The sequence below is a fragment of the Scardinius erythrophthalmus genome, assembly GCF_964197995.2.
Source record: "Scardinius erythrophthalmus genome assembly, chromosome: 18".
Taxonomy (NCBI): domain Eukaryota; kingdom Metazoa; phylum Chordata; class Actinopteri; order Cypriniformes; family Leuciscidae; genus Scardinius; species Scardinius erythrophthalmus.
In genome coordinates, this window is record NC_138238.1 from 12,390,115 (window position 1) to 12,407,139 (window position 17,025).

Consider the following 17,025-nt stretch of genomic DNA (forward strand, 5'->3'; position numbering starts at 1 on the left):
CCGTCGTCCATTAATACCTGACAATGGACACCTCGAAGGGCATTAACCCTTAGACTATTTAATGGCAGGTTGTTCCATTGTGACAATTTACCCATATAACTTGGCATTATGTCACAAAATATCCACAAAAAAAGTGTGAAACGTCTGAACATTTTTTTAATGGAATATTTAAGCACATTCTAAATGATTTATCAGTGCACATCATTTTTTATTCATGTGCCCTCGTAATCTTTAATCAAAACGGGATAACCTGTCATTCAAACGACAACGATCCAATCAATTCCCAGTGGACAAATCAAGTCCCGCCCTATATTTATTTCTTGTCCGAGAAGCCGTTTCACTCGTCTCGGATACACGTCACAATAGGTAAGAAAAGGCCATTGCAACTTCCGTTTAATGCCGACATAAATCAATGAGCATCAACGGTGGAAATGCAACAGATTTTTGTTGTCAAGTCTTCAAGGTATGTAACTGTACTGAAATTGACTTTTAAAAAGAAACCTTAGAAATATTATCCGGAGTGGTACAAAAAAAGTGTGACAACTAACGTTAGCCCCGGTCTCCCCAAAAGTGTTATTTGAATTAATTAATGAATTATTTAATTCATTTCAATAAGCAGCGCCAGTATTTAAGTGCCTCTGTAAATTTAAACACATTAAAGGGCATTGAACTGATTTCTTGAAGTTAAAAAGCCAGGAAAAACATGCATTTGTACTGCCAGTGCCAAAATAAACACTAGCTTATGGTCATGGATCCTGATTAGTGCTAATCTCTGGATCAATTCATGCTAATGTAGGGAATTTATTCCTTTATTTGATACAACTCCGGGTTCACCACGGTTGTCTCAGTTCTTTAGATTTTGACACTGCTGTGTGTTTTTTAGGTCAGGTTTACAATTGATCCTGTTTCAGTAAAAATCGTGTGAATTTGTAAAACCGCTCTATAAATAAAATGTAATATACGTGAACCAACTAGGGGTTAAGTTACCCACTTGAAATTTAGTAAATTGTTGATTATCCCATCTCAGTAAAGATGGCAGAGTTTCAGCTTTAAATGCATCTGAATGGCTGGCTGTCAGTAAAGTTCCTCCGACATGCCTGTAATGCCGACAGCTTTTAGGACTAATGCGGATAATGATTTGGCCTGGAGCCTTGGGTGGATTTGCTGGATGGTCAGTCACCAGTGGAGGATAGTTTGGGAGCTGACCGTGATACATCCCTCTGGCATGCACACGGAATATCTGAATTCTTGTGTTTTAGTAGAAAGTAGTTGAACCGGTTGTCCTGCCAGTTAGTGTAAAGCACGTTTGAGCAAATGGGGAAGCATGAAACTCAGACGCTTAGAGAGAATCACTCAGAAATATACCACACGCTGGCCAAGAGCAGGAACCTCAGGTAAGAGCATGAGTTACAGTACATAAAGAAACTTTGTGGATTTAAATGCTGGTGATTGGTAGCACAGTAGACTTGTATGTCTGATATTGAAGTGAGTTTTTGTATTCATTGTGTGGAATCACAGCCTTTATCAGTGCAATGGTAAACTTAACTTGAGCATTAAGGAGATAGTTCACCAAAAAATTTAATTATGTCATAATTTACCCTCAAGTATTCCAAACCTGTGTGAATTTCTTTTTTCTGCTGAACACAAAAGAAGATATTCTGAAGAATATGGGTAATCAAACAGTTGATGGAAGTCTGTACTATGGAAGTCAATGGGGCCCATCAACAGCGTTCTTCAAAACATTTTACTTTGTGTTCAGCAAAATAAATTAATTAATATAGGTTTGGTTTGGGTGCTGGAGGACACTGACACCTGTCAATTTTCTGTCAATTTTATTACGAAATTCATGATAGTGTTTTTGCACTTGTAAATGTGACGTGACAGATCGTGGTCGTGAACTGAACATCTCTTACTCTTTATACTAGTTAGTAGTAAATAAACACGAATTAACAATAGGTGTGTTGAAAGATACAGTACAACTTAGCGAAATGTTTATGCCTCATACATAATACCGATCAATCAGTGTTTTTCGACTGTGGAAAGAGGTCAATATTTAGCTGAAGAACAATAATGTGTCACATAACGTTACATTTAGGCTACCCCAGGAAAGCCATTTGATAGCATGTTAGTTGGCTGGACAAATAAATAAAATATTTAAATATTTTTTATATTTTTTATATTATAAAAATAAATATTTATTATATTTTTTACTTCTATCATTAAAATATTGTAACGCTGTTATTATAGCCTAGTAAAAACCAAATTATATTTAATTTGAGTTGTTATTTTTAACCTTTAATAATAATACCAGCTGACAGGGCTCTCTGTATGTTTACAGCATTAGGTGAGATATTTTTTTTTTCTTGAGAAAAATTAACATGTATCTACTGTACCTAATATTTATCCAAATAAATCGATATTGAATCAAGATCGGAATCAAATCACAAGATCAAGCAATAATAAAAACAGTAGCCTAACAATCATTGTTCCATGTTAACATTGTAACATATTGTCACTAAACTTAACAACATTCTGTTTAGTTATCAAATGGTAACTAAATTTGGCCATAAGAGTCTCTAAAAAAATGGTTTCTGTATAAATCAGAAGCATTTTATATATTTCATGTGTTGACTGGTAAACAGAGTAACACTGTACTCTACAGTTTTCTTCTCAGCCCAGAAATCTTAAAGTTAAATTTTGTGGAGTTAATCATATTTACACTTAAAATGTTTACTCTGTACTGGTCACTGTTTGGTTTCGGAACACACTTGATGGTGCTTTACGTATCCTGGTGTAGACAACTTGGAATGGCACTTTGACTAAATCTGCATATCTGTTTAACAGTTTTTAAAAGCATGCTCAGTTCTTATAAATTACAATAAAATCTCTACAATGTTCTTATGATTATTCAAACCGTGTAGGCCTACGTCATGCTGTTTTTCTGCTGCTATACATCATATTTACTGTGACCTGTCATCATGCTCACGGTGAAAAGCTATTCAAGCTAAAGGCTGCTAAAAAGGGATATTCAAAGCCAATTATCGTAATGACGCTAAGCCTGTCCCGTAGGGACTGTTAGATGTGTGAGGTTACTATCCATGAGCCTGTGTTACTGCACATATGCCTTCCATAAAAGGGAATCTAAAACAATCTTTTAGACTTATCAACAGCAATATTGTTAGTTCATTATTGAATATGTAGTTCAAATTACGCTTACCTTTATGTATGAATATTGCCAATTATGTAATCAAATAGTTTTACTCATCTGCTAATTTAGCTGTTTACAAAACGCCTCATTTGCCCTCATTCTAGTTTAATGGGCAGGTATGAGCTTGTCAGAGTTGTCAAGACAATATACGATTCTACTAAACAGGTTTAGTTTCTGTTACACCTCTCTGGTGACATTCCATTCAGCTTATATCCAGAAAAAGATTTTTTTACATAATATATCAGTATGAGTTCAGGTGCCATCTGAAATTTTCTTCTAGAAGGATCATTTTTATCAAGCTCGTATGTTTATGTTCAGTAATTTCACTTAAATGACAATGAAAATAGATTTCATTGTCATTTAAGGGAAATTACTGAACTTAAACATACCAGCTTGATAAAAATTATCATTCTAGAAGAAAATTTCAGATGGCACTTATTTAGAGGCTTTTGCATCTGAACTCTTCATGTAATTAAGCATACACCGCAATGGTGTTTCCTTACACCATACTAATAATGAGTATTGTTTTTGTTTCCTTGCTTTGCATTACTGTACGCTCTCTTGTGTTTCGTGTGCTAAGCCATTTGAAAAGTAGCCTATTTATAAGTAAAATGAACTAGTGTGATCTAGTAAAGGGCAGACGTTAAATTCCCAGGAAGTGTTGGCTAAGGCAGATCCCTACTGTTAGATAACAGAATTAGATGAGTTTTCTCTGGACACTATATTGCTTCTGTTTTTATTTACTGTCACAGTGCTGGTTACCTTTGCCATGACTGTGTTTCTACCCTCGGCATTCACTTCACAAAACCAGACGTAAAATATAACGGCAATTATGTATTTTCATATACTGTGTGGTACACACAATATCACAAAGACAACATGTTATTTGCCAAATTAAATAATTGAATAATTTGAATAGTATAAAATTGAATAAAATTAATACCCAGGTTATACCCAACTCTTTTGCAAAATACAGTATACAATTAACTTTCCCTTAAGTGCTTGTCTGACTAAGCAATAAATGAAAAAAACATGTTAATAATGAAAAATCTTTGCTTTGCAGACATATTGTGCTTTAGTGTACAATGAGAAGGAGCCTCTAGCGGAGCGTATATTCACACCAAGCTCGACTAATAAGTGCACAAGAAGACATTTTTAAAAATGGAATCCCACGTGTCTTCAGTGGACCACGGCCATTCACAGGCAGGTGGTGTGGAGAAGTTGTCTAGTGGCTGGAATAAGCCCACTCATTCCAGGAGCAGCAGCACAGCATCCTCGCGACACTCACGGCTGGTTTGTACCAATGCTTGACATGTAAACACTCAAACTCAGGTTGCTTCTACTAATTTTTGAACACACCTTAATATTTTCCTTACAAGTACATAGGTGAAAAGCTTGCATTGAGTGTCTGAAACCAGTTGCTCAACACCTCACAAGTGTCCAATTAGATGGTGTGAAAACCAAACCGACAAGTTTACATCTTAACAAGCTCAATAGTTACGTTTTGTTCATAGGGATTAAATATAGCACGTTTTAAATGGGTAAACGCCCTGTTGGACGTAACTGTTATTGCCTTTTCCACTCTGTTTCTAATAGAACATTAAAGACTGGGAAGTAATGGATGACTTTCCAGTAGATGTAAACTTCACTGGAGAAAACACGCAGGAAGCGAACACTCCAGGAATCTGTGAAGGCTACTTGATGAAGAGGAGAAAGTGGCCTCTTAAAGGCTGGCATAAGGTATGAGAAAAATGTTACACATTTTTTTTTTCCTTAGGTAGTTGTTGGTAAGAATGTTTGAATGACTTTAAAGTTAAACTTTCTTACAGAGATACTTTGTCTTGGATAAAGGGATCCTGCGATATACAAAGAACCCACATGATGTAAGTATGCTAATAATTTTTTCCCTTATCGACAACCACAGATCTTGGATCCAGACTCTTTAAACATTCAGGGATTTACTTTTTCAACAGTTCTCCAAAGGGAAAATGCACGGTTCACTGGATGTCAGTCTTGCAGTTATGTCAGTAAACAAAAAAGCAAGACGCATAGATCTGGATGCTGGAGACAATCTGTATCACATGAAGGTAAGTCACTGTATTGCTGGCATTAATTGCTTGAAATTAAAGCTAATATTTTCTTTAGTTCATCCATCCGTCATCTACTCCAAATTGGGGTTTATGTACACCTTGGGGTTTGGGAGGGAACTTCAGGGGGTTCATGAGTTGATGAAAAGCTAATAATTAATTTACAATTAAAAACAAAAAAACAATCAAAATAAAACACTGACATCAAAATAACTGACATCAGGGAACCATGAACATGCAAATGTGTTAAATTATTGAAATATCCACAAAAAATGTCAAAACAATTTTAGGTCAAAGAGGTTCAGCTGACAATAAATTATGGACATCTCTGAGCTGGAATTCCATAATTAGTTATAGGAACATTCTCCAACAAACAGATTATGCTAAGTATTTCATCAAATAAATAAACCAAATCAATTCACTGCCAAAAATGTCAACTGAAGACAATTTACTTCTCTAACTAGGCCAAGACTCAAGATTTATATTACATATGGGTCACCAAGCTGAGTGCCCACAGGATGTATAAGAAGAACGAAGCAGCACACATTCACAATGGCTTTCTCCAGGCCCTGTCCCATGGCAGTCATTTATCTCACAAAAACAGTGCCATGCAGGACATGGTGAGTAAAATGTTTCCTTCATTGACTTCACGTTGCCCTCTAAATCACTGGGGATTAGGAGAATGTGTCCTCACAATTTAAGAGCAAGTAGAATTAGCGATTAGACATCATGTCCCAGATGGTGGTTTTACCCGTAAATGCACACTAATAGATGCTTTGAGTTAATTGATTATATGTCTGATGAAAGTAACAAATTAATCTCACAATTCCAGGGCACGTCTGTGTCTAATGTGGGTGAAAATCTGCCATATGTCAATCCTGCCATTAATGGGAAAGTGTCAGCTTGGCTACAGTCCCAGGAACCTGACCTCTGTGCACAAGGTACTGCTGCATTTTTAAATACTATTGAAATGGGAATAAAGGAATTCATAAGCACAGGCGAGTAGCATTTGTGCTGTTTTCCAGAGCTTACACGTTGTCAAATGGAGCTGAATGAGCTACAACGGCTGGTCCAAAAGTTGCAATCTCTAGAGTCGGGCCAAGCGGTCAATAACGGAGACCTCCAGAGGATTATCAGCATGCAGGTTTGTAAAATGAGCCGGCTGGAGACACGCTTTTACCGGAATTACTTGTGAGTAAACGTTCCCACATGTGTTTGACCCACAGAATCTTCTTCTTGACAAACCTAAGAAAAAGTCTGGCAAGATTTGGGGTCATTCTCGCACACTGTCTCGATTTGAGGCACTTGGAATGGTGAGGCTGCTCAGTTTACGTTTTCTTTTATATTAGGATATTTCCAATAAAGTCTTAGGAGCAATTATAATCTTTGCCCACAGCAAAGATTGTAATCCCAATTGCAGGGCATTGGGATTATTCAATGTTTTCCACAAATGTTTGGAAACTATTATGGAATTTATTCCATATTCAAGTGCAGTGTGATCCCAAGGATCTGTGTATTTTATTTTTTGAATACAATAGCCAGGCATTTGTGTTGTGATGTGTAGTAAGCATTAGAGCTTTAAAACCCCCAGTAATTTAGTCAACTCCTTTTTTACATGAAGCCATTTCGTGGGATTACTAAATCGGTAAGTCGGCACAAGACATTTCTTGTAGATTCCTTGTAACATTCGTCACATTATACCAGGTAGAAAAAGCATTACACCATGTTGTCCTGTTGCATTTTGCATATTGTACACTACCGTGGGGTTGGTAAATCTCTAATTCTCACCAAGGCTGCATTTATTTGATCAAAAAAACAATCATATTTTGAAATATTATTAGGATTTAAAATAACCGTTTTCTGAAAATGTAATTTATTCCTGTAATGGCAAAGCTAAATTTTCAGCATCATTATTCCAGTCTTCAGTGTCACATGATCCTTCAGAAATCATTCTAATATGAAGAAATATTTCTTATTATTATCAATGTTAAAAACAGTTGTGCTGCTTATATATTTCTGGAAACCATGTTACATATTTTTCAGGATTTTTTAATGAATAGAACAGCATTTATTTGAAGTGGAAATCTTTTGTAACATTATACTTTAAATGTCACTTTTGATCAATTGAATGCGTTCTTGCTGCATAAAAATATTAATTTATGAAACCTAAACCTTTGAATGGTAGTGTATAGTGTGGTTTAGACTTTGCAAATGTCCTATAGCTTCTGAATGTTTCATGCTGAACATATTTGGTGGATTACAGCCTTAGATGTATAACCTTAAATACCAACATCTCCTCCTACTTCTTTTCTTTCCACCTTTTTAATGCAGTTATCATCAAGCCAACTGACCAGTTCTTCCCACCTGGGAACCTCCGTCCCCTCCATCCCCGATTATGTCAGCACCCAGGCGACCCCACCAGCCCCCACCTCATCAGAAGGCAAGAAACTCCACCAAGACATCTGCTCCATGTCCCAGAGAGGTATGAGAGTAACGCATTAATGATTTTAAACCTAGTTTATGCCTATTTGCTGCGTTAGACTGTATTTCTGAATGTCTTTTTCCTCTCAGTCCATGCCTCTCTGCGTACTGCACATGAGGCTCTCGCTCAGGAGCGCCAACGCCTGCAGGACGTCTGGTCTAGCAGGGAGCTTCACCAGACTACCTCTGCTCAGATCAACAACCTCTGCAGCCTGGCTGAGGTAACAAGGACTTATGTTACTTTGTGAAAAGCCCATGGTGCAGTGCTTTCTCTTGAAAGCATGCAAAGATAGATTTACTTAAGCTTTCATCTTGTTATTAAATGTGCTATATACCAGGTGTGTCCAATGCTGCTCCTGGAAGGCCACAGTCCTAAAGAGTTCAGCTCCAACCCAATTAAACACACCAGAACCAGCTAATCAAGGTCTTACTAGGCATACTAGAAACTTGCAGGCAGTTGTCAAGTTGGAGCTAAAGTGGCCCTCCAGGAGCAGGTTTGGGCACCCCCTGCTAACACCCCTTTTTATGCTAGTAAATGCTTTAATGCAGTGATTCTCAACTGGTGGCCTCAGCAAACTTCTAAGGGGACCTCAAGATGACCCTAATGATTTAAAATAAGACAAAACAAGCTAAAAATCAAGATATTTATTTTTTGAAGAATCAGGGTTCCCCCGGTTTAGAAAATATAAGGTAGCCTAATTTTAGTAATTTGCAGACTTGGAAAACAAAAATTATTACCATTATAAATTAATACAATCTTATAATTCCTTGGTCATTTTTTATGTATTTTATGAATACAAATTTTTCTAGTTATGCCAAGAAATGTAAATATATATTTTTTTATTTTATATATATATATCTCCTTAATCTAGTAAATCACAAAGAACTGGAGAAATCATGGGGCCTTTGAATATTGTACAATGGTGGGATAAAACGGTTGAGAACCACTGGTTTAATAGTTTTTTTCCAGTGCATTATATGTTATGTTTTACTGCATAGATGTGTGTGTGTGTGTGTGTGTGTGTGTGTGTGTGTGTGTGTGTGTGTGTGTGTGTGTGTGTGTGTGTGTGTGTCTTTAGTTAGATGTTAACTCCCGTCATACCAAAATCCACAAACTCTCAGTGTCCTCCAACTCCACAGATGAGTCCTTCCGTACTGTGCTACAAAGAAAGGTGTGTCACATTCTACCCAGAACCTACCCATCCTGTTCCCTATTTGTGTCTCTTTCCCCCCACCCCCACCCCCTCCACCCTCTGCTTCTTTCTTCTGTTTACAGGTTGATGGGTTTCACCTACTTCACATGCCAAACAGACTCTTTTGTCCTCTCATATTTTTATTAGCAGTATGATGCAATCAAGCTCACAGTTTCTAACTACCTACATGTCTATCTCTTTCACTCAGTCTGGCTCAGGCCGTAGTTCGTCTCTCCGTGCGCCTTCGGTGACTGACTCAGTGGCGGAGTATTTTGACGCATGTGATGAGCTTATGTGTGCGAGCTCTTCTGAGATATCAGACGAGTCCGGCCTGAGTGACGGATCCAGTAATTCAGAGCCTGATGAGGCTCATGGTTAGTGAAAACAAACTTAAATGTTCAGTAAGCACGTATGAGTGTGGTGTTTAGGTGTCCGTATACACTACCATTCAAAAGTTTGGGTTTGGTAAGATCATTTTTATTAAAGAAATTAATACTTTTATTTAGCAAAAATGCATTAAATCGAAATCAAAATTTTCAGTAAAGAAATTTATAATGTTACAAAAGATTTCTCTTTCAAATAAAGGCTGATATTTAGATTTTTTTTATTAATCAGAGAATCCTGAAAAAAGTATTGCAGTTTCCACAAAAACATTAAGCACAACTGTTTTCAGCGTTGATAATAATAAGAAATGTTTCTTTAGCATAAGTTGGCATATTAAACGAGTAATGCCTGCTGAGAATTCAGCTTTGCCATCACAGCAATACATTTTATTTTAAAAACACTTTAGAGACACTACAGGTGAATAGGGTAACATTTTTAACTAGCAGATATCACCATGAAACTTTCCCAGTTGATTACCAACATTAAGATGAGAAAAAAATGTATTACAAGTTTTCTGTAATTTAATGTTTAAATATGCAAATTAGGCATTATCTAATTAAATATGCACTAATTTGTTAAATCTGAGTATTGGTTAAAGCCAGTTTAAAAAAAAAAAATTCATTGTGTTCACATATTAGATGAGAAAAAAATTACAGAGGGATTTATGGATATCTACTTTTTAGGGCTGTCAAACGATTAATCGCGATTAATCGCATCCAAAATAAAAGTTTGTGTTTACATAATTTATGTCCGTGTACGGAGTATAATTATTTTCTATATATAAATACACACACATGCATATATATTTTAAGAAAATGTGTTATTTATATATAAAATATTTATATATAATATAAATTATATATAATATAAATATATATACACAGTATATACGTGCTAATATTTCTTAAATATATACATGCATGTGTGTGTATTTATATATAGAAAATAATTATACACCATACACACACATGTATTATGTAAAAACAAACTTTTATTTTGGATGCGATTAATCGCGATTAATCATTTGACAGCCCTACTACTTTTGTTATCCTGTAAATCAGAATATACTGTCAATAGCCTTACATTTATTTTCGCCATGTTTTTTGGAATAAAATGTTATATAAATCAGGCTAGGATAATATATTTACAAATCTCTCTGTAAATGTCTTAATGTCATAATATAACTAGGTACAAGACTGGAAAGTTTGGTGTATATAGGTGCTACTGAAGTGGAGATTTCGGACTTGGAGTATGAGAGAAAAGTCATTTTGAGAAAACGGGCTTTAAAGATTTATATCAGCCAATGAGATTACGCTTTTAGAGTTAAATGCCCCATTGTACTTTCATGATTGGTTGCTGATAAAAAAGGAAATTACTATATTTGGATAAAGACCTAAATGAGTATTTCTGACTTTTTTTCACCACAAGTCTGAAAGACGATATGTTATTGAAGACAAATCCCAAAATCTCAAAATTGACCAGTGAAAACAAAACAATGTTTTTGCCTGCCGTGTCTCGCCTTAAATACTGTTATAAACTCTAATAATAATTTTAAATTAATTTAATAATTTATCAAAAAAATGCAGCCTTGGTGAGCATAATAGACTACTTTCAAAAACTAAAAAAAAAATAGTACCAACCCCAAACATTTTAAATGGTAACTGTGTACATTTGGTGTAATCTATCACATTGTTTGTTACAAATTTTGCCTTTTCTTATTATCTCAACAGCAATGGCTACTCGCAAGTACCGCGCCAGCCTTTCAAAGGCGCCACCAAAATCGAACATCATCAAGAACACCGGACGCCGTACTAGTCTGCCTGCAGTCTGCCCTGACAACAGCCACGTCGGTTTGATGACTATCCTCTACAACAACATAGGGAAGGATCTGTCCCGTGTCTCCATGCCAGCAGCTCTGAATGAACCTGTGTGCCTGCTGCAGAGACTCTGTGAGGAGCTGGAATACTGTGACCTACTGGACTCTGCCAATCATACCGATGACCCCTACCAGAGGATGGTAATAATTACACAAGCTTTAGCAAAACTGCATACTGTAATTCAAACAATCACAAAGGGAATGATTTACTAAATTATTTAATGACCAATTTCTTTTACTTATTACTTTTTGGGTTTTTGAAAGAAGTCTTTTAGATTCACCAAGGCTGCATTAAAAAAAGAATACTGTGAAACAGTAATATTGTGAAATATTATTGCAATTTAAAATAACTGCTTCCTATTGTAACTTTATGGCAAAGTTGAATTTTCAGCATCATTATTCCAGTCTTCAGTGTCACACGATCCTTCAGAAATCATTCTAATATGCTGATTTGGTGCTCAAGAAAAATCTGTTTGATTATCACGGTTGAAAACTGCCGCTTAATGTTTTTGTGGAAACTGTGATATGTTATTTTCTTCAGGATTCAAAAGAAAAGCATTTATTTCAAATTTAAATCTTTTGTAAATGTTTTATTGTCACTTTTGGCCAATTTTAATACATCTTTTCTTAATAAAAGTATTAATGTCTTACAAAAAACTAATTGTACCAACCCCAAACGTGGTGTATTTCTTTATAAATAGTAGAAATTTCTGTTTTGTCTCCGTAAAGGTTTATATTGCTGCTTTTGCCATATCTGGCTATGCCACGGCTCAGTTTCGCAACCGTTACAAACCATTTAATCCAGTCCTGGGAGAGACGTTTGAGTGTATCAGAGAGGACAGAGGCTTCCGCTTCATTAGTGAGCAGGTAAGTGATTGTCACTTCTGATCATACATCAGATATGTTTGCCATCAAGCAGTTATTTACTCTGTGGTTTTGTGTTTGCATTTAGGTTTCCCATCATCCACCCATATCTGCATGCCATGCAGAATCAGAAAACTTCAACTTCTGGCAGGGTATGTTTTATGGCCTCTGCGATGTCATGATGTACTGTATGTTTAAATTTGAATCTCATTCTTCTTCTTTTCTAATCTCGCATGCTGAGAGCAGACCAGAGATGGAAGAACAAGTTTTGGGGAAAATCTTTGGAGATCATGCCAACAGGGATGGTGAATGTGACTCTAAAAAAGCAAGTATCTGCTTGACTTTGGTGTCGATGGCTTTTTAATTCTAATGTTTTAGAGGAATTCTGATTGGTCTTTGATATACTGTACTTTAGATATGGGGACCACTATGAATGGAACAAAGTGGTTACGTGCATCCACAATGTCCTCAGTCAGCAGCGATACCTTGAGCACTATGGCGAAGTCGTCATTCGCAACCTGAAAAGTTCGGTCTGCACCTGTAAGATCACATTTGTCAAGGTGTGTTCAGTTTTGATTGTTTAAATTGGATTCATTTTGAGTACATATATGTGAAGTCTTTGTACAAATGCAGAAAATGTTTTTTTTTTTTCTCCCAGTCACGTTACTGGGGTTCAGATGGTTCCAAAAACGAAGTGCAGGGTCAAGTTCTTGACGAGGCTGGTAATGTCGTCCATCGGTTTGGTGGATTTTGGCATGAGGGGATTTTCTGTGACACCCTGCCCAATCCACAGTGCATCTGGAAGCCAAGTGAGTATTGCTGTATTTTCTCCATTTTTTTTTTTTTTAATACAGGAGCTGCTGCTTGCAAACCAATTTGCTTTTGTAATGTGAGGCATTTCTAAATTAAACAAATTGTATTTTATCCAATGGAAATCATCCAGACGAATGCTTTTGCTATCAGAAATGCTAAATTGGATATCGGTCTGCATTAACTCAAGTTGACATTGTTCACTAGGAACGTAAAAGGGGTCACTTCTGATTTCTTGGCTGTTCTGTCAGACAGAACAAGTAAATCAGAGATGTACATTTGTGTTGTCAGATGTTGTCAGTGATGTCTCTGCTTCCTTACAGATCCACAGCCCAAGAACTACCTGATTTACTATGGCTTCTCCAGCTTTGCAATGGAGATGAATGAGCTGACCACTGACCTTAAGCCCCTGCTGCCCCCTACAGATACACGCTTGCGCCCTGACCAAAGGTGAGACCCATATAATAGACAATGATAAATAGACTCAAGCTGCAACTGAAATCACAGACTTCCCTACTATGTAGTAGGCGAAAAACAGCATGTGACAGAAGTATGTCTGAATTCACAGTACTCATAAAAGAGTAGGCAAAAAGTACCTGGATGACCTACTACTTTCGATGAGATTCTGAAGTGTGCATATGATGGACACTGTACTATCCCATGAGGCCACAGGACAGGATTTGTTGTAGGTCACATGATAATGACAACCTGACGAATGTAGTACATTCATACGACACCCATTCATACCATATAGAACATTGTTTTTTTAGCTGTTGTGAAGTAATTTATTATTCAAAATAAATACTTACTCAAGAGAGTTTGCGATTTTGGATGTAGCCATAGTCTTTGGCGCCTGATGATAAGAAATGATTTACGAATCCCGAATAATTGGATCGTCTGTTTCGATATACAAAATATATTAAGTTTTTTAGGTCATCTGTTTTAAGTGTGCTCTGTGTTGTTAGGCTTCTTGAGGAGGGGAAGGTACAGGAGACTGATAAAAAGAAGGATGAGGTGGAGGAAAAGCAAAGAGAAAGGAGGAAAATTCTGGCCAAGAGAGGAGAGGAGCACATCCCTCGCTTCTTCAGGTTAGTAAGCATCAACTCCCAAACTGATTTATTCATAAGAATTAGAGCTGGAATGTTTCAATGCCCCCCCCCATATTACAGGAAATCTTTGGATGACGCGGGAAGGGACGTTTGGCTGTACAATGGAACATATTGGAAGATCAGGGAGAATCCTGGATTTGCCAATGTTAAAAACCTGGATTTATGGTGAAGAACGCAGAGTGCAGCAACGCCGTGGACAATAAATCCCTGTGATAAATCCAGTTTGCACAGTTTTTAAAAGACTATAGGAAATTTTTTGGAGCAAAGATGAATAGCTGAGGGTTTTCATACTAAACCGAATCCACTGAGCAAGGATGATGCTTTTAGCAAACGGCAACAGGAGGGATACATTTTGAACACTTCTATTTATTTGATGGTTGAGGACACTGAAACTATGTGGACAGTTTGGATAAAATATAAGCCAAAAAGTAATTGAGAATGTATGCGAGTTCTGGAGTTACGTTTAGTTTTAACAATTGCACACGCACATTTCTATGGACAATGTTAAATTACCTTTCAGTTCAAGTACGTATGTGCCAGTGGATACAGCAAGAGTCTGGATAAAGAAAATGGATTATTTGATCATATGTAATATTCACAGAATATTATAATATGGCAGATATATTTCTCTTGCAAAGCCACGGCTCAACCTGAGCAGGATTTGGCAGTAAATGGATTAACTCTAATTTAGGCCCTCATTGACTCGTCCTGAAGGCGATTCCTGAAATCTGTCCTCGGCACTCTTAGATTGCACTTTTTTTTTTTTCTCTCTCCTTTTTTTGTAACCAAATGTAAGATTCAAATTTTAGTCAATGATATTATATTTATTGGCATTTAAGTATGAGTTAAACTCACAGTTTGAAATGTGACATCAGAAACAACCATTTTGTGTAGGCCTGGATAAAGAAAATCAGTGTACAAATATGCAATCAATACACTTTCAAGTAATGACTATCATAGCTATTTAAAACCGCAATAAAATGTACAATATTAAAGAATAGAAGAAAATGAATTTAGTATAGTTGAGTCTTTTATTACATTTAGAATGAATCAAAAACGTCATTTATTTACAGTATTTTAACAGCTGTGTCGGAGGCTCATTGTGCTTGGCTGAGGAAACTTACTACAGAGCACCACTTTTATTATTAGTAATATTATTATAAATTGTTTCTTTTAACTCAACAGACAAGGATGGTGCCAGAGGAAACGTAACCTAAAAAAAAGTTCCTTAAAAGACTTGCCATTGACACTCTCAAAGATATGTGGAGCATAATGTCCACCAGGGGTCAGCCAAAAACATGGAGTGATTGCTAATATGACAGCAATAGGCAATTTCAGCATTTTCAGTTCACGTCAACAGTAACAAACGTTTCAGTGCATTTCAGTGTATAAAAAGAAACCAAACATGAGCATTAATTACACATCTTTTAAATTAACATGGAAACACTTTAATTGCACTTTAAAGTACAAATTTGTCAGTTAAATCATCTCTTGTAGCCATTTAATAGCTAACCTTAATAAGCCCATAAGCAAATTAATTCTTTCAAATTATTACAAATTTCCCAGCATCTAAATTGCAAGGTATACGTTAAACAACCAAGCATTATAACTGGCAATTGCTTTTTAATTCAGTAATGGCATTTTAAATTAATGCAGTCTAAACCATATTACTCTTATTTCAACTGGTTTTGCATCAAAATACATATATGAAAAATATACAGAGGCAGTTAGAGTCAGATTGCTGACTTTTCAAAAAAAAAAAAAACACATTGATACTATATTGGTTTTTGCAGCATGTTACAATTTCTCGGAAACTTGAACACCTCGAAGAAAATGAATTTTAAGGAAGAATCATAATTTTTAATTGTTTTTATTTTTACAAGTTATGTAGATATAGGTGGTTTCACATTAGGACACAGACCATACGTATATTTGCATGTGTGATCTGAAAGATGCAGACGGCTTCTATAAAATCACAGTTCTGATGTTTTCTGGAGCTCACAGGCTTCCGTTGTGTCCTAGAAGTCCCTGCACTGTCTTCTGCAGTGGCGTCTTGTTACCCACTTATCTGTCTGAGGTCATTCTCACCTTTGAATGCCAGCGGTGCCTGATAGGCTTCGACTGAAGGTTCTTTCTTCCTCTGTGTCACTGACGTCTGTGTGTGGGCTGTCTGCATGTTAGTATGGTGTTTGAATAAAGATGATGTATAGTCCGTCTGAAGCCCCTGCCAGGTGTCCATTTTTCCACCCTGTCTATCTGCATACAGTCATGTGCGACGCCTCGAGACATGATGCTGTTGGTTTAAGTATGTCCTGTTACAGGTCATCAGATTGACACTAGTGCGTTTATCCTAACTCGTTGACTTTAACTAAATGAAACCTGAGGATTACAAGACCTTGTCTAAAACAATCACCTTCACACAAGTTGCCAGTTTTACTTCTACAGTACGTGGTAGAAGTGAAATTGTTTTTCAGCACTATGACACTTTAGAGAGATTTTAGAAGAATCTTTAGAAGATTTACTCTTCTAACACTATGATCTCTATATATATATATACAGGTTCAGTATAGCATTTTAAATCTGCACGCTATTTTCCCCCTTTGACTTATTAATCTTCAACTCTCTTTCTCTGCCTGTTTTGTGTTTTTCTATCTGAAGCAGTGCAATATATATATATATATATATATATATATATATATATATATATATATACATACATACATATATACACATATACTTAGTAAAAAGTAATCAGTTGACTGAACTTAAATTTTTTTTAGGAAAGCCATTGCCTTAAAATTAAGTAAGTAAACTTCATGCATAATTGAAAAAATTAAGTTGTGTAACTGTCAAGTTCACATAACTTAATTTTTTCAATTATCCATGAAGCTTATTACTTAATTTTAAGGCAACAGCCTAACTTTTTTAAGTTAAGTTCAACTGACTATGCTGATTTGGTGCTCAAGAAACATTTCTTATTATGATCAATGTTGAAAACATTTGTGCTGCTTAA

At 36.1% G+C, this 17,025-nt stretch overlaps 1 protein-coding gene across 3 annotated transcripts; it reads left to right on the forward strand.

Annotated features, from left to right (window-relative positions):
• The first annotated feature begins 339 nt into the window (after positions 1-339).
• osbpl7 (oxysterol binding protein-like 7) lies at positions 340-16,237 on the forward strand. 3 transcript variants are annotated; one of them, XM_081392050.1, is made up of 22 exons: positions 340-366; positions 4,272-4,501; positions 4,805-4,948; positions 5,038-5,091; positions 5,182-5,295; positions 5,760-5,915; positions 6,128-6,236; positions 6,321-6,439; positions 6,522-6,608; positions 7,627-7,777; positions 7,867-7,997; positions 8,856-8,948; positions 9,178-9,343; positions 11,084-11,370; positions 11,959-12,096; positions 12,182-12,245; positions 12,340-12,418; positions 12,509-12,653; positions 12,752-12,902; positions 13,227-13,353; positions 13,869-13,991; positions 14,073-16,237. In XM_081392050.1, the coding sequence occupies exons 2-22, from the start codon at positions 4,370-4,372 to the stop codon at positions 14,179-14,181; spliced, it is 2,679 nt and encodes an 892-aa protein (XP_081248176.1). In that variant the 5' UTR covers positions 340-366; positions 4,272-4,369; the 3' UTR covers positions 14,182-16,237. The 3 variants fall into 3 exon arrangements, with proteins under 3 accessions (XP_081248176.1, XP_081248175.1, XP_081248177.1); XM_081392049.1 differs by having other exon boundaries at positions 344-463; XM_081392051.1 differs by lacking the exon at positions 340-366 and adding an exon at positions 1,369-1,394.
• The last annotated feature ends 788 nt before the right edge of the window (positions 16,238-17,025 follow it).

What these genes read in the sequence shown, in the direction of transcription:
- osbpl7 (XM_081392050.1), top strand. Translation starts at nt 4,370, where the DNA reads ATGGAATCCCACGTGTCTTCAGTGGACCACGGCCATTCACAGGCAGGT. An exon ending in ATACAAAGAACCCACATGAT is followed by an intron (nt 5,092 to 5,181) that starts GTAAGTATGCTA and finishes CTTTTTCAACAG; the next exon opens with TTCTCCAAAGGGAAAATGCA. An exon ending in ATGACCCCTACCAGAGGATG is followed by an intron (nt 11,371 to 11,958) that starts GTAATAATTACA and finishes GTCTCCGTAAAG; the next exon opens with GTTTATATTGCTGCTTTTGC.